At 39.5% G+C, this 18,313-nt stretch overlaps 1 protein-coding gene across 1 annotated transcript in view; it reads left to right on the top strand.

The window, feature by feature from the left end:
* Plekhh2 (pleckstrin homology, MyTH4 and FERM domain containing H2) overlaps positions 1-18,313 on the top strand; it is a 142,506-nt gene that overhangs the window by 75,097 nt on the left and 49,096 nt on the right. Inside the window, exons 8-15 of the mRNA XM_029564836.1 lie at positions 771-1,714; positions 5,193-5,268; positions 7,200-7,294; positions 7,855-7,999; positions 10,774-10,910; positions 11,007-11,117; positions 11,273-11,359; positions 12,202-12,360. Of these exons, the coding sequence (XP_029420696.1) occupies positions 771-1,714; positions 5,193-5,268; positions 7,200-7,294; positions 7,855-7,999; positions 10,774-10,910; positions 11,007-11,117; positions 11,273-11,359; positions 12,202-12,360 (1,754 nt within the window). The remainder of the gene's footprint in view (positions 1-770; positions 1,715-5,192; positions 5,269-7,199; positions 7,295-7,854; positions 8,000-10,773; positions 10,911-11,006; positions 11,118-11,272; positions 11,360-12,201; positions 12,361-18,313) is intronic.

An 18,313-nucleotide genomic window follows, 5' to 3' on the forward strand; every position in this document is an offset into this window, starting at 1 on the left:
ATGTGGGTGCCAGGAATCGAACTCGGGTCCTCTGCAAGAGCAGTCAGTGCTCTTAACTGCTAGGCTAGGCCATCTTTCCAACCCTAATCTAAAGTTTTAAATCATTGTTTGTGAAGACATTGGTACATCCTATTACTTACCTTGCTAATAAATAGAATCCATATCTAAAGTCATTTTAAGAGTGGTTTGTAGTTATAATTAAACAAAAAGTAGAGGAGAGCTTTTTTTCTCTTGCTTTCTTCATTATTTTGCATATTTCATGTATAGAAGCTTGGACACAAAGTGTGTTTCTTCAATTATAGCCTTCTGTTTATTGTTTTAGGTTTACATTATGGTAATTTTGAAGGTTAGTGGGAAGAGAATTGTCATTTTCTTGGTTTCTAAAATGGGATTAATGATGTTCTTTTTTTGTGGCTACTTTCTTCGATGTTCAAAGTCGCCTATTTCACATTTTGCTCCTTTTATTATTTCTTTTTATACTGTTGTGAAGTTTTGTTCCCCAACATATTTGTTTATAAAAAGCAATTTAATTTAGATGCAATTAAGTAGAAGTATAAGGACTCTGCATTTTATATAAAACCTACAGTTTTCAAACTTGTGCTTTAAAAGGCATAAAACTAGCAAAGAATAATGTAAGCTAACCTTTTTCACATGAAATTGCCAATTTCTACGGTGTAATTACTTCAAGCAGTGTAACAACACATATAATGTAGTTACCTAGAAGTTTTATTATTAAAGGCAAACGTGCCAATATATGTATCTTCCTCTAGAAATGGAAATTGCAGAGATGTCTACTAATAACCAAGTTCAAGAAAACAACAGAAGCCAGAGATCATCGCATGAAACCTCCTGTGGCTTGGAACAGAATCGGAAAACAAGAACAAGCTTTGCGACAGATGGTAGTATATCCCAGAATTCTGGGGCTCCAGTGAGTGACTGGAGTTCTGAAGAGGAAGATGAGGGCAAGGGCAGATCCAAGTCCAGGTGCACGTCCACCCTTTCCAGCCACACGTCGGAGGAAGGTGCCCAGTGTGGCAGGATGGGGAGTGAAGCGTATCTGACAGCATCTGATGACAGCAGTTCTATATTTGAAGAAGAGACTTTTGGTCTAAAGAGGCCAGAACACAAAAAGCTATATTCTTGGCAACAGGAGGCACAGTGGAAAGCCAGGAATAGCCTTGCAAAGGGGAACTCTGAGTCAAGTAAAAAGGAGCAGGATAGTTCCTCAGATGAACTGAATAAAAAATTTCAGTCCCAAAGACTGGATTATTCCTCCTCATCGAGCGAGGCCAACACCCCAAGCCCTATTTTGACCCCAGCTTTAATCCCAAAGCATCCTAACTCACTCCCTGGAAGAGGAACACAGTTAGTGCCTTCATCACACCTGCCACCCCCCAAGTTAAGGATTCCTAATGTTTTCAGCATAAGTGTGGCATTCACCAAAAGGCACTTGAGCCAGCCACAGTTGTGTTCCGACAGGATGTTTGGCTCAAACAGAAATGCTATCAGCATGATAAGACCACTGAGACCTCAGGAGACGGATCTGGATTTAGTTGAAGGTGGCAGTATGGAAATCACGGAAAGCCAAGATGCAGGCTGTGAGGATGGATTATTTTCCTACAGCTCCCCGGACGATCAGGACAGCAGTGAGCCAGCCAAGAAGGCAGCGTGCAGCAAGCCTCCCACTCCGCCCCTGCACCGGTTTCCCTCTTGGGTAATTATATCCCTGTGTGCAACACATACATGCTTTTTTCTCAACATGCACCCTCTGGTTTTTGTTTTGTGTTTTGAGACAGGGTCTCCCTGTAGCCTCAGCTGGCCTGGAAATCTCTATGTAGACCAGGCTGGCCACCATCTCACAGAGCTCTACATGCCTTGGCCTCCTAGTGTTGGGATTAAAGGTGTTTGCCATCAGGCCCAGTGCACCCTCAGGTTTTACACCCTGCCACACACACCATTTCTTTTCAAATCCAGCTTTGTTTTGACAATTTCTAGTTTTCAGAATACAATTTCCCCTTCTCATTCCCAACCTAGTCCTGAATACTTGAGAAACAAGAGAGATGGGAATTCAAAATATGACTTTATTTACTGATAAGAGAATTGGAACCCAAATGAGCTTTTCAGTGTTAAACTTCTGAATTAGACTTATTCACCCAGCCTGAGCTGGTGCTAGACCAGTGGCTGACAATTTCTAGTTTTCAGAATACAATTTCCCCTTCTCATTCCCAACCTATTCCTGAATACTTGAGAAACAAGAGAGATGGGAATTCAAAATATGACTTTATTTACTGATAAGAGAATTGGAACCCAAATGAGCTTTTCAGTGTTAAACTTCTGAATTAGACTTATTCACCCAGCCTGAGCTGGTGCTAGACCAGTGGAGGCCTCCTCCTGTGAGAAGTGAGGTTATGACTTCTTTAACTCACACAACCTGGAGAAACAGTACAGATGCTTGTTTCCTGTGGGAGCTGCTTCTCAAGAGAAAAGAGAGAGGAAAGTTCTGGGCTGTGCTTGCCAAGGAAGAGACAGTGAATGGGTTGGAGAGGTCTGGAGTGTTCAGTGACTGGAGATCCTACCACATAGAAGGAAACATGATAGGGTGAGGAAGAAAGAGTCCCTCTGTGATACTTAGAGTCGATTCTGAAACAGCACTTTACTCTTATTGGTCATTGTGTTTTGAACTTTTTCATTTAATTGATTGGCTTAAGGGAGGTTTGCCTTACTCTTAATGAGCTTATAAATCCATTATGTCAACCAAAGCATCTTCTTACAAATCTAGAATAGACTGAATCTTCTATGGAAACATTGACCATTACTACTGTCAATTGTGTGATAGTTCTTAGAAATATCTACATTGATAGATTTTTTAAAAAATTTTATATTTAATTATTTTTACATTTATTTATTTGTGGGAGGCAGGGGTGTGCATACATGATGAGCATTTTGAGGTCAGAGATCAACTTGCAGGAATCAGTTCCACCAGTTTGGATCAAACTCTGGTTGTCAGACCTGGCGGCAAGTACCTTTAACTCACTGAGCCATCTTGCCGTCCTAACAATTCTGTATTTAAAACTAAGTGAATTGGTCTGTTTTATAGACTTAAGTTTTCTTCCATGTATTGGCATAATTTTAACCTTTGGTCTCAAGAGATGCATCTGGAGTGCCAGAAATTTGGGATTTTGGAGTCATGTTCTTTTATTATGATTATTTTATTTAGTAACTACTCTAAGTAACTCTAAGTAAATTAGGGCTGCCATGGTTTTCCTAATATAAATTCAGATTTTGGGATGTGTCTGCTTCTATTTACTTTCAAGAAAACATTTTCATTTCAGCACCCACATGAAACTGTCTCTAGTTTATTACTAAATTTCGAATGGTACAGGAAAAGTAGAAGTTAATGGCATGTGACTCTCTGGAATTCCAGCTATGTTACCCTTTAGGCAGTGAAAAGTTGAAATTTTGCCTCTTTATTATGTTGAGATTTTCATAGATTTCAGTTAGGCTTTTAAGTATGTTTTATTTGGCAAACTGTTACACACTTTTGCCTTTTGCCTCCTTCTCCTCTTTTAAAGCTGTTCAGTCCTGGAAAAGCCTTCTAGTACACTGACCAAGGTTGATGTTTCTTAGGCCTTTTCAGGTTTCAGGGGAAAATGTTTTAGTTCTCTCAATTAGCAAGGTGCTGTTTTAAAGCATAGCCTATCCTTTTTGAACTGGAATATCATTCTGAATAGAATAGTGATTCTAGTGGGACAGCCTGTGACTCAGCAGTACCCTGATAGTCAGCTCCTTAGAAATGAGAGACCCCATTGTCCCTGCTCTGGTGGCTCAGCTTGTCCTCTCCTACAGGGACCCTCCTTCCACTCTCCTTCCTACTTGGTACTCTCGCTCACCCTTTGCACGCCCTCACAGCCTCCAGCTCCTGTTTGTTGCCTATTTTTACAGACTTTCTGATCCATGCACTCTGCCCTTCATTTCTGCACCTCTCACATCTTCAAAGAAGCTACATCTTATCCATTCTGCCAAACACTCATCAATCTAAAGTGTCCTCCATCCTCAGTGATCTCATGGCAGTTACCCCTCAGGTCAACCTGGGAGAGGATGGCATTGGTTGCTTCCTGTGTTCTGGTCTAGCCAGCTGTGTTCAGATTGGGACCCTTTCCAAAAGGCAGAGCATGATCATTCATGCACTGGGAACTATACTACCCAGAGCCCCTTTCTCATTGGACAGTGCAAATAGCCATTCTAGTACCCATTTCAGAGATCTTAGAGGAGAAGGAAAAACACAGTAACCTACTTTGGGAACAAAATAATAATTCCAATGTAATTCTCAAATGTTTTCCTTCTAACCATGGTAGACTATTAAAGAAGAAATGTATGTGTATTCAGTGGTTGTAAATGGTATTTGACTTCAGATTACAGCTATTCAGTGTTTTTCCTTTTCTAGAACATCTCAAACCATATGTAGAATGGTAGAACATTAAAGATATGCTTATCTGTGGTAGGTGATTGTGAATGAACTTTCTCATACTCATTCCCTTTATCTTCCAAAGAATTTAAGATGTCAAGCCAAAGTTTGGGAACAGAAATGAATAATGGAATGACTATTGATTGGAGAAAAAAATCTCTACACTGTAATTCACAGTGGTGTTTTTAAAATTATTTATTTATTGATTTACTTATTTTTTACACAGGGTCTTCCTGTAAGCCCTAGCTGGCCTGGACTTCAATATGTAGACCAGGCTGTCCTAGATCTCACAGAAATCCATCTACCTTAACCTCCTAAGGTGCTGGGATTAAAGGCATATACCACCACAGCCAGCCCCTATTTCATTTATTTTTATTTTATGCATATGAGTGTTTTGCCTCAATGTATGTAAATGTATCACATGCATACGTGCCCACAGAAATCATAAGAGGGCATTGCATCTCATTGAACTGGAGTTACAAATGGTTGTTAGCTGCCATGTGAGTGCTGGGAATCAAGCCTGGGTCCTCTGCAAGAGCAGCCAGTGCTCTTAACCACGGAGACATCTCTCCAGCCCCCCACAGTGATATGTTTTTTTGGCACTGGTGAGTTTTATGATAATGCTGTATACTTGTGGATATTATCTGAAGAACAGATTAAAACATATATATTCAAAGTAGTCATTTTTTTGCTTTAAAAACTTGGTTCAATCTCTCTTTTATATTAGGAAAGCAGAATTTATGCTGTAGCCAAATCAGGCATTCGAATGTCTGAAGCCTTCAATATGGAGAATGCTAATAAAGGTGAGTGTGTTTGCTTGTTATGACATGGGCGAGCCTTGCATACATGTGCTAAGTGACAACACAGCACAAATACATGGTACAGCCATGAAAAGGCAGGCACGTATTGTTCTACATCAGTGAGGCCATTAAAGCAATCAGATTCATAGAAACAGAATGTAGAAAGATGGTTAGTAGGGACTAGGGAAAGTGGGTAAAAGGGAAAGTATGTTTAGTGGGGTTTAGAATTTTAGATGAAAACATTCTAGAGATCTGTTTTACAACAATGCGAATAAACTCAATTATAGTACATTGTATACTTAAAATGATTGAGACGGTAAATTTTATTGTTTATGTCTTTAAAAAATCTGTAATAAGGGCTGGGCGTGGTGGCGCACGCCTTTAATCCCAGGACTCGGGAGTCAGAGGCAGGCAGATCTCTGTGAGTTCAAGGCCAGGCTAGTCTACATAGTGAGTTCCAGGACAGCTGGGGCTACAGGGAGACCCTGTCTCAAAAAGACCAAAAAAAAAAAAAAGAATCTGTAATAAAAAGTTTTGTTAAGTATGTGATTTTGTATTGCTCTTTCACTAGGCTTCCCAGATGTCTGAAGTTATTGGAATAAAAGGAATTATATAAATGTTCAGGAAATGATTTTTGATTTGCTTTAAAACTGATATTGGTCTTATTATAAAGACACAAATATGTTAAATTCTGATGTGGAAAGTACTTTGCTATATTTACCTAAAAAAGGCTAAAGTAGAAAGAAATGGACATTTTACCTGTTTAAAGTTACAAAAATTATGAAAGTATTGGTTTCTGTGTCTTTCCTTCAAATATATTATTATAGAAACAATGCATGCCCTTATTAAAAAAAATAAATAAAAGGAGCATTTGGAAGGTGATGGCAGGAAGACCAAGAGTTCAAGGCTAGCCTCAGCTATCTAGGGTCAAGGCTAGCCTGGATTACATGAGACCCTGTCTCAAAAACAAAGCAAAACAACCACACAGAAATGTCTGGAATAAGAAGAGAAAACTTCCCATTGTTTCTTCTACCTGCCTCCTGTCTGTCCTCCAACTACCTAGTCCATATAGAGAGATAATTGCTAATGTTCTTTCCTTTTTAATTATCTTGTGTTCTCAGTATTCAGGAAATTATATTCCAAACCTTCACCACTGAATTCACTCAGCGGGGCTTAAAAATGATGGTGTTTTGGAGCTAGAGAAATGGCTCAGTGGTTAAGAGCACTGACTGCTCTTGCAGAGGACCCAGGTTCTATCCTAGCACCCACATGGCAGCTAACAACCGTCCGTAACTCCAGTTTCAGGGATTCCAGCACCCTCTTCTGACCTCCAAGTGCATTTCATGACATGGGTGCACCTACCTACATGCAAGCAATACACTCATTAAACATTAAATAAATAATAACGATAAGAAAGAATGATGGTGTTTTAACAACATGTCAGAGACAGGGCCCAAATAGTCAAAGAACGTCTTCAAAAGGACCACTTACTAAATCAGTCAGGGTGATTTATGCTTAGTTCTGCACAGCTAAGCATGTATGGAGATGCTAAAGAAATAAAAGCCATGGTTCTTGCTGTCAAAGAACTTATCAATCTAGTTGGTTCTAGCATACACAAGCCAATAATGACCCCTGTGAAAAAGTGTGTTTGTAGCTTGGTGTGGTGCCTATAATCCTAGCAATCAGGAGGGCAAGGCAGGAGGATCACTGCTAGTTTATGGTTAGCCTGAGCTACATAGTAAGATCCTGTCACAAAAAAACAAACCTTCCCAATACCAGAAAGTGTAATCATAAACCTGTAAATGCCATAATTCATAAAACAGACTATGATTAGTAATCACTTGTTAACTCAATTTCTTTTTAATTCATATTCTTAAGAAATAGGCCAATGTGCCTGTCAGAAGGTTTTTTTCTGGTGGTGTTTTCTGTTTCAGATTCTGCCAACATACTTTCCTATTCCACATCGGGCCTTTATACGTCTCTGATATACAAGAACATGACAACGCCAGTGTATACGACGTTGAAGGGGGTAATGCGTCCCTTCCTGCTAGACATACATTTCTCCTCAGGAGGCTCAGGGACACTGCCTTCAAGCTCCAGATTCCATTCTTAACATTTTAAAGATATTATCCTTTTGCAGAGTTTTAAAAGTTCACAGAAATAAAGGTCTGGAGAAGACAGAGGTCTGTATCCATTATGGTATGGCTTCCCCTCACTCCTGCCTCAGACTGTTAATAATTTGAAAGGAAGTATATTATTAATGATGCAGTGGAAACTTCCTACTTAGAAAAATCTTTGTATCCATGCCAGGGTCCCCTTCCTTGCCAGAAGTACCTAATTAAAACAAGAACTGTCACATATTGACAACCTTATGTTTTGGGGAATCTTTTATAATTGACAATTTCCTAGCTAATTAGAATTAAAGGTTTGACAACATGACTTTCATAATGGCAAATACATAATGGCAAATATATTCTGGTATGTCTCAAACAATCATATTCCATAACTGCTTTCTGTTAAGCTTTGCATATCTAAAGAGGGAGGAAACTTTGGAGATAGGTATAGGGAGGCTGTTCTGCTTTTCTTTAGAAGGCGACGCAAATAAGCAGCAGCCCTTTCCTGGATGATTCATCTGGCTCGGAGGAAGAGGACAGCTCCAGGTCCAGCTCTCGAACATCAGAGTCAGATACTCGCAGCCGCAGTGGACCAAGCAGCCCCAGAGCCATGAAGCGAGGTGAGGGGAAAGTGCAGGCACCGGAGGCACTCAAAATGTTGATTCTGGACTCTATCTCCAAAATAGGACTTAGAGAAGTGCTTTTTTTTTAACTGTAGTGAAATGAGCATTAGCCTGGGACTGAGATTTCTACTTTCTAGTCATAATTTTCTACTTAATTCTCTGTGATTTCACACCCCATAGTCTTTCATGATGATGAAGAAGAAGATGATGAAGATGATGATGATTTGTGTTGTAGTAGGAGAGAGATCACTTTGTTGTGGAATGAAGGGGCATTATTAGCCAAAACAAAATTTCTTTTTTGTAGTTACTTTGTGACATTTTGGATAATTTGTGGAATAGACATATTATTGTCAAATGTAAGAAAATATACCTACAATTTGTATTGGTTAGTCTGATATTAAAGTAGAAAATGACTACAGCTTTATTTGTGCATACATATAACTTGTAATTTTTAAAATCTTTGTGTCCGTGTGCATGAGTGCAGGTGTATACATGCCATACTGCACAACCTCAAATGTCAGGCCTTGCCTTCCACCTTGTTTGAGACAGGTTGCCTTATTGTTCAGGCTTTGTGCTCCAGGCTAGCTGGTCCATGAGCTCCCTGGGGTGCTGTTGCCTCTGCCTCCCATCTTGCTGTAGGAGTTCTAGGATTATAGACATTCACTACATGTCTGGCTTTATGTGGATTCTGGGATCTGAACTCAGGTTCTCATGCTTAAGCACTTTACCTACTGAGCCATTTTCCTAGCCCAACTTTTAGTAAAATTTGTGCATAGGAAGAGGTTACAGAGAGAGCTCATCTCACTAAATGGTTCTTACATTTTAGGGATGTCTTTGTCACATTATATGTCTGTTGATTTCCAGACTGTGTTCTATGGAATCTCTGGGCATTTTCAAGCTCTGAAGCTTCAATCAGAGCTGCTCAGCTTTCATTGGTTTAATATTTCGGGCTTCCACAAGTTTCCGTGCTCTCACCTGGTTCCCTGTAGTCAGAATTAAGTTTTGTCATATTTTTGCTCAAAAAGCTTCTGCAAGCGTTCTTCATAATGGCTGTAAGGTGTTTCTTATTCTTTTATATCTTTAACCTCATCCCTTCTTTTCTCTTAATTCGGGGCTGGCCTTTCTAGCCCTCTTGTTTACAGGTTAAAAACATGTATGTTTCTTTTTTAAATAGGGTCTTTTGTACCCAAAGCTAGTCCTGTACTCCTCATCACCTGTCTTCACTTCCCAAGTGCTAAGATTGTATGTGTGCGCCATCATTCTCGACTTTCCACATGCCTATGTAAGGGAACCCCTCACTGCCCTCATCACTTTGCTCAAACGTTGCTTCCTCGGTGAGATCTACCCAGACCACACTGTTCAAATTGCAGTCCTTGACCTTCTCTTGCCACCTCTTTCTGTTTACTTTCGTATGCCCCATATTTTATTTTTTGTAGCACGTGCACCTGTTAGACAGTTACCTCCCTTCACCAGATTCTGTTCCATGAGGACTCAAGGATTTGTTTTGTTGTCTGATGTAACTCTAGCACCCCAGACAGTGCCTGGTACACTAGCTCTGGGGTTGGAAGCTGAACTTTGCCCTGCAACATTACCCCTGCTTAGCTATTTGACTTTGGATAAATCCTGTCATTTCTGGGTCTTTAGACTCCTTTAAAAAATGTGGGTGTAGCCAGGATGATCACTGAGGTTCCTAATTTCTGGTATGCTATGAAAAATAAAGGTATTATCATACAACTGTTATCTGTCTGAATCAAGTAAGTAGAGAGTAATATTAAAAGGGTAGCATTATTGTGTATGCCCTTAAATTAATGACCATTTTTTAAAAATTCTGTAAAGTTTTTTTAAATTTGTAAAAATTCTGCTGTAATGTATAATGGCCAAAGTTTTTGTCTTTATTTAGTATTTTAAAATCTTCACTTCTATTCCCCATCTGTATATGGCTTGTAACTCACAGTGGGTCTTCCCACTTCAGTTAACCTGTTTAGAAACTCCCTCACAGAAATGCCTAGACACTTCTTTCTATGGTGATTCTAAATCTCATGAACTAACCATCACAACTCAACCCCTTTTCATCTTGTCCCCCAAACATATCACTTTTTTTTTTGGTCTTTTTGAGACAGGGTCTCTCTGTAGCCCAAGCTGTCCTGGAACTCACTATGTAGACCAGGCTGGCCTTGAACTCACAGAGACCCGCCTGCCTCCGCCTCCCAAGTGCTGGGACTACAGGCGTGTGCCACCACACCTGGCTTAAGTCTCATTTATGAAAGATTTTTATATGAAAGATATTTTAATCTATAAGTTGTTTAGTAGTTTATTAGACTTTTATGAAAAACTATTGCGGTCACACTTTTATGTGATTACTTTGAAAGTGATTACAGAAACTAAGTGGTTTAAAATGTGATTGTGAAAATCTTGGTAAACTAAGGTACAGCATTTTTTTGTCTATATATCAATGTATAAATACATATATTTTGAGGATACATTAGTAGACTTGCATAGTACTTTGTATATATAGGAATAGTTATGATCATAATCATATCAAAATATTATTTGCATTCATTTGACTTTCTTGGAAATTTGTGTGACAATTTCAACCCTTAGTTCTGTTTCCCATATCAAAAGTTCTCTGTGGCCAGAGAGATGGAGATAAATCTAAGTATAGGGTGGTTTATGATGCAGGAATTCATTGCATCCTGTAGGAGAACTAACAGCTGGTGTTGGACCCACTCCAGTATGAAATATCAGCTTAATTTATGTCTTTGTTTTCCTAGGTGTGTCTGTCTCTTCTGTGGCTTCTGAAAGTGATTATGCCATTCCTCCTGATGCTTACTGCACAGACACTGAGTGCTCACAGCCGGAGCAGAAGCTGCCCAAAACCTGCTCATCTTCCAGCGATAATGGGAAAAATGTAAACATTGGCTCTGACTTTTAAAAATTAATGAATCTGTTTGTTTGGCTTTCCAAAAGGAAACAATATCATTTTCAAATGTTTTCTTTTAATTAGGAACCATTAGAAAAATCTGGCTATCTACTAAAAATGAGTGGGAAAGTCAAGACTTGGAAGCGGAGGTGGTTTGTTCTTAAAGGGGGTGAATTACTTTACTACAAATCTCCGGTGAGTGGACCTGAATTCCTCAAACTCTAAAGCAAGCTTCCAGCTGATTTTCTTCCCTGTAATAAAAATCTAATTATGTGTTAATGGCACAAAACATTCTTATAATTCCTGTTATAGCTAATCTTTTTATGTTTGCTTTTCTTCCTTTCATGCAGAGTGATGTAATTAGAAAACCCCAGGGCCATATTGAACTTAGTGCATCCTGCAGTATTTTAAGAGGAGATAACAAACAAACAGTTCAGGTACACATTTTTTTAACTTGTTACTCTTTTGGTATCATGCAAAACAATTCTCAGTTGAGATTGGACGAATCTTTGTATCTTTACTCACTTTAGAATCAGTTTGATTCTCAAAGGTATGTAAAGTCCTGAGACTTTTTAGTTAAAGCTGTAATGCAAGCTAAGTTTATGTTTGGTAATTTACACTATCCTTCTTTACCTTTTCTTCCCGTACTTTTCCAATATTTAATCTCCCAGATATTTTCAGCTCTCAAATGTCAAGCTATTTTAGGTAAGGGTTATCTGATAAATGAATTTTCAAGAAGATGTTAATGACATAATATACTATTGGATTCCAGAGCGGATGTATTTTAACACAGAGTTTGACAGTGACAGGTCTCCCATGAACTTCAGAGAAAGAAAGCTGTTGGTGAGCAGAGGCACTGTGCTGCCAAGTCTCACCAGAGGTGGCAGCTGCCCATCTTAGCCGCATAAACCTGTTAAATTTAAAACTCTTAAGATAGTCTGACAATTGTAAATTGAGACACTTTCTTTCTGAAATGTTATCAACAACCATTATTTGTTTTGTCTTGCTTCTTTGGAGGGTATAAGACAACATTAGCCAGAAAGTCCATGATTGAGGCTTTCAGTGGATTGAGAATGCCTCAGAGGTTTAAAACAGCAAATGACTGTCACGGTCACTCTCACAGTGATTAAAGTATTCGAATTGTCATGGAACCTAGCATTGGAGGTGCACCACATCTGCTTTCCTGTGTAGTAAGGATGTGGGTGATGTAGCAATGACAGGGAAATGCTCATCTCGGTCTTCACAGTGCCTTTCCTATTGCTTCCTCATCCCACTCTAGCTGACCACAGAAAAACACACATACTATCTGACTGCAGATTCTCCCAATATATTGGAAGAATGGATTAAAGTATTACAGAATGTTCTACGAGTACAAGCTGCTAACCCACTTTGCCTGCAGCCTGAGGGCAAACCAACAGTGAAAGGCTTGCTCACCAAGGTAGGAGTCTTATAGCATAGCAGTATCCTGCTACTACCTGGGTAAACTCCATGTATCATGAAGAGTGGGGTCAGACAATATAGGCATTGAATCCCTTGTTTGGGGGGTGAGGGAGGGTGTTCTAAGTGTAATACCCAAGACAAAAACCATAAGATGAAAAATAACAAATTTTACTACATGCAAAAAATGTAAATGAGGAACTGGAGAGGTGGCTCAGCAGTTAGGAGCACTGGCTGCTCTTGCGGAGGACCTGAGTTCAATTCCCAGCACCCATATGGCAGCTAATAACTGTCCACAACTCCAGTTACAGGGGATCCAAAGTCCTATTTTGACTTCTGCAGACATTGCACAACACAGTTGCACGTACATACATGCAGGCAGTATACTCATATACACAAAATTTTGTTTTAATGTAAATGAAAACTTCTGAAAAAGTCTTTCAAAGATGTGAAACCAGTTGATATGTTTAACAAGCTGGACCAGTGAGATGGCAAAGTGGGTAAAAGAGCTTACTGTCAAACTGAAGGTCTGAGTTCCATCACCAAAACCCACATAGTGGAAGGAGACACTAGACCTCAGCAAGTTGTCCTCTGACCACCACACATATGCCATGGCATGTGCGTGCACACACACAGATAGAATAAAAAATATTTAACAACCTTTTTCTAATCATTAAGTAAAGAATGAATGTCAAGCCAGGTGTGGTGGCTCATGCCTTTAATCTCAGCACTCATGAGGCAGAGGCAGATGGATCTCTATGAGTTCAAGGCCAACCTGGTCTACATAGTGAGTTCCAGACCAGCTGGGGCTACAGGTAGACCCTGTCTCAAAAAGACCAAAAAAGCTATCATTAAGAATTTTTAACATACAAATTGAAATAATGGGTTGCAGTTTTCAAATCTAATGAAAGGAAAGACTTTTTTTTTTGGTCTTTTTGACCATTGCATGACATAGCTGTACTTAGACACATGCATGCAATACACTCATACACATAAAATGAAAATAATAAAAATACATTTTTTAATTATTGGTTAAAAAACCCAGTATTGATACACACTAAGAATTTGCTAGTAAGAGTATGCTCTGGAAGTCAGTTTGCCAGTGTCCTGACTCAGGTGCTAACTCAGTTAATGTTTTTGGATGAATAGATGGATAAGGGAATATCAATTTTTGTATCTATATGCAGGTATGTTTGTGTGTGCATATAGGTGTGGAGGACAGAGGTCAACTACAGGTATCATTCCTCAGGCACTGTCTACCTTGTTTTTTTCTTTTTTGGTTTTTATTCCTGTTTATTTACTGTGTGTTACCTATGTGTGGGCCACTGCATACATGTGGAGGTCAGATGACTGCTTGCAGGAGACAGTTATTTTCTTCCATTATGTGGGTTTTGGGAATCAAATGCAGATCATCAGGCTTGGTGATAAGCACCTTTACCTGCTGAGCCATCTCATCATTTTGTTTTTCTGAGAGTTTCTCGCTGGGGCTAGGCTGTCAGACCCACAAGCCCTAGAAATCCTCCCCAAACTAGGTTACAAGCACACACCACCATACCTAGCTTATTGCGTGGCTACTGGAGTTGGAACTCAGGTCCTTATGCTTACATAGCAAGCACTTGACTGAGCTGCCTCCCCAGCTCTTAATTTGAAAAATATTTAAATATAGAGCTGTTCACCACAGCATAGTTGTTTTTTTCTACTACTTTAAAATGAGTGATAATTAGCATACTCTGAAATGCAAAGATTAAAAGTAGAGATGGCTCAGTGGTTAAGAGCACTGACTGCTCTTGCAGAGGACCCCGGCTTCATTTCCAGCACCCACAGGGTGGTTACGAACCATCCTTAACTCCAGTTCCAGGGGAATCCAAAGCCCTCTTCTGACCTCCACAGCACTGCACGACATGGGTGCACTCACATACATGCAGACAATATGCTCATACACATAAAATAAAAATAACAAAATATTTTTAAAAAGAATAAAAAAGAGTAAAATTTGAAATATATTTACTGTGACTCTATTAAGATATAGAACATTTTTATTACTCCAGAAAGAATCCTTGTACAACAGGGTTTATAATAAAGAAAAATTGGAATCAAGTTAGATGTAGGGTAGGCAGTAGCTTAAATAAATGTTTATATAATCATATAATGCCTTATTACACAGCCTTTTAAAACATTTTTATGCTTTTTATGTGTATGAGTGTTTTGCCTACATGTATGTGAGTGTGACGTGTGCATGCAGTGCCTGTGAGGGCTGGAAGAAGGTGTCAGATCCCCTGGAACTGGAGTTACAGATGGTGGTCAGCTGCCATGTGGGTGCTGGAAACTGAACCTGGGTCTTCTTCAAGAGCAGCCAGTGCCTTTAACTGCTGAGCCATCTCTCCAGCCTCTACACAGCCTTTTAAGTGTTGTAAAATACTTAATGCTATGGCAATATGTGGTGGTGTTCAGTTAGGTGACGGGCACAGTACAGAATGACACTATTACTTATTTTAGTTCTATGTAGTCACACAAAAATATCTAAATAGGGAGTGTACCAAGGTAGATTGGTTATTTCGATGTAGTTTTATTTTATGTTTGATTAATTCTGTTTTCTATCTTAGAATGAATAAAAAGGACTTATACTTGATATTATTATTAATTCTCATTTGCTGAACACAGCACTTCTCCCCCCTTTTTAATGTAAGACTGTTAGTTAATTTCAAATTAGCTGAGTTTTAGAACTGTCAATTCCCATGAAATTGAAAATAGTTCTGTTCTACTGTTAGTTTCAAATTAGCTGAATTTTAGAACTGACAATTCCCATGAAATTAAAAATAGTTCTGTTTTACATCTCAAACTCCAGTAGAAAATGGCATGCGACACATGGACACTAATAGAGCAATCAACAAGGTCACTGTGTTCATTAATGTCAAATGGCTTGTCAAAAGTGCACAGGGTGCTCTTCAGTAATATTTACAAAGGCTGACAAACTGTAGTACACTGAGCACCAAAGCTAAGGAAGAATTCACCAATGCCTTCAATAGAGAGATGAGAGAGAGACAGACAGACAGACAGACAGACAGAGAGACAGAGAGAGGAGAGACCATGTCAGACATCTACATTAGTTGTTCTCCACATCATCGTCATCATCATTATTGTTATTAATCATCATTATTATTTTGAGTCCAGATCTCTCACTGAACCTTCATAGATTCAGCTAGACTGACTGGCCAGCTAGTTTCAGGAATCCTCTGTCTCTGCCTCCTCAAGTCTATTCTCCCACAAATTAGTTTTTGTTTCTTTTTTACTTTATCAGCATGGCATTGTCAGTTTCTGCTCATATAATGTGTCTGTGATGCTTTGCTTTCCATTCCACAATTGCATTTTTTTTATGTTTTTACTTATTCATTTATTGTACGTATGCTGTGTGTGTGCGCATGCTCATTCCTGTGTGCATGAATGCAGGCACACACATACACAGCAAGCATGTGGAAATCTGAGGATAGCCTCAAGTGTTGGTCCTTGTCTCTTTGTTCAATGCGTACTCCAGACTAGCTGGCATGTGAGCTTCCAACAACTCTCCAGTCCATTTCCCATGTCCCAGGAGGGGCACGCTGGGTTTATAGACACATGTGCACTGTTGGTTCTGGGTTTTATATGAGTCCTAGGATCCAAAGTCAGGTTGTCAGATTTGGTGACAAGTGCTTTGCTCTCTAAGCCATCTCTTCAGCTCCACGCTTGAATTTAAAATGAATTTAAATAATGAGTTACCAAATGACTATACCATTAAGGTTTATAGACAGGGTACTTGTTAGATTTGCTTCTTACTTTTTATAAAGGCTTATCTACTCCCATATGTTCACCGTCAGAGAAAAAAATGGCTGTCAGTTATTCTGAGTGACTTGCTCTGAGCCCACATGGAGATTATAGTTTGAGATGCTGTGGAATAGCATTTGAGTACTTTACGATTTTCAAATTTTTTGGTTCCATTTATTTATGTGCATGTATGCTCAAGCACATGTTCCACAGCGTGTGTGTAGAGGCCAGAGGACAACTTGTGGGAGTGCGTTCTCTTCTTTCACCATGTGTTTCCAGGGGATTGAACTCAGGTCAGCAGCAGTCTTGGTGGCAAACACCTTTACCTGCTGAGCCATCTTGCCGGCCCTTATTCGAGTACTTCAGAGGACAGAAGTTTTCTCAGGGTGCTACATTGTTATTAGGCATAAAAATACACAAATAGATATTAAGAACTTGATTCAATTCTGGAAATTTGTTCATGTAATTGTCATTCTAATGTTTAAGAAGAACATTCCTTCCATAAAAATTGAGTTCTTTAAAAAATATTATCAAGCAATTGCCACATGCAACACAACGGGCTGGAGGATGTTAAAGAGACCAGCATATGATCCAGGTGCAGTGATAATGTGTATAAAAATTTCATGAGACCCATTATTTTATATGTTAACTGAACTTGAAAAACAAAACAGATAAGGGAGGGATATAAGCTTATTTACGGTGACATGAAAAGTACAATTACTGAGATGTATCATAAGGTCATAGACGGTTTGGGCTGTTGAACCAGTGACTTCTCAGAGATTTGCCTGTGCTGAATCCCTAAGGAGGAGTGGGAGTTAGTCCCACCAAATGGCAATGGACAGAGAAGGTACCCCAGGTGAGGAGACAGCATGGATAAGGCACACTGAAGACAAGCCACCTAAAGTAGCAACGTTTGGAGAAGCTGGAGAGCCGCTTGTTGTTTGTTGTTTTATACCATGTTAGGCACTTTGGACTTCATGAAGGATATGCAGAGCCCTTCAAGACTTGTAATAGACCTGGATGAATGCATGTTGTTAACAGATTAATGTGCTGAGAGGCAGATGAATTTGTAGGAGTCATAGTAGAGATTCTAAGAACAGATGAGGTAGTGGTGCTTGTGAACATGAGGCTCTGAAATGGTCATGGAAAAAGAGAAGGGAAGATGAATTTACTGTCAGGAGGTAAAGTCAATTTGTTTGGATTAGGGTTAGAGGTAGAAGAAATTAAAAGAATGCCCAGAGGAAAGATGGTGCGTGGTAAGAAAACTCCGGAGAAAAGAGCAGCTTTAGAAAGAATAAAACATTTTTTTGGAACATATCAATTTTTCAAGTTTGTAAAGACTTAGGAAGCCCAACAGGCCAGCAAGATGGCTCAGTGGGTAAAGGTGCTTTTGACATAAGCCCGGCAGCTTGAGTTCAGTCAGTCCCTGGAACCGATACAAAGGTGGAAGGAGAGAACTGACTTCACAAAGTTGTCCTCTGACCGCCACACACATGCCGTGGCATGCACACCCACATACATACATCACGTGCATACACTCTCATAGTAATAAGTTTTTTAAAATGGACTGGAGAGATGGCTCAGTGGTTAATAGCTCTAGGTGCTCTTTCAGAGGACCCAGATTCGGTTCCTGACACATGGCAGCTAAAAACCATATTTAACTCCAGTTCCAGGGAATCTACTGCCCTCTTCTGGTCTCCACAGGCGTTGCATGACATGGGTGTGCCTTCATGAAGGCAAAACTCTCATACACATAAAATAAAAATAAAATTATTTTTTAAAAAGAAGCTAGCAGACAGCAGAACACCAGACTACATCAGAAGAGAGAGCTGACTTAGAAAGGAGAACTTTGGGACTTGCAACATTTATGAGAGAGCGAAATCACCCAGAAAAAAAAATGTGCATATGTAGGGGTCTGTGATTGAAACCCTTGGGTTTCCAACACTTAAGGATACATGAGGGACATAAATGAATCCTGAGAGTACTGTCAAGGAGCCTAGAGTGGAACACTTAACTGGGGACGTGCGGAGATCCCAGGGTCATGCATTCAGTGATCCGGGAAGAAAGCCTAGCACAGTGGGCTGGAGGGTCAGTAAAAGGCGAATAGGTGCAGGGTTTGAGTTTGTAGGACTGTCTGCACTCTCTAGTACATTAGA

The sequence above is a fragment of the Nannospalax galili genome, unplaced genomic scaffold, assembly GCF_000622305.1.
Source record: "Nannospalax galili isolate Female #2095 unplaced genomic scaffold, S.galili_v1.0 scaffold257, whole genome shotgun sequence".
NCBI lineage: Eukaryota > Metazoa > Chordata > Mammalia > Rodentia > Spalacidae > Nannospalax > Nannospalax galili.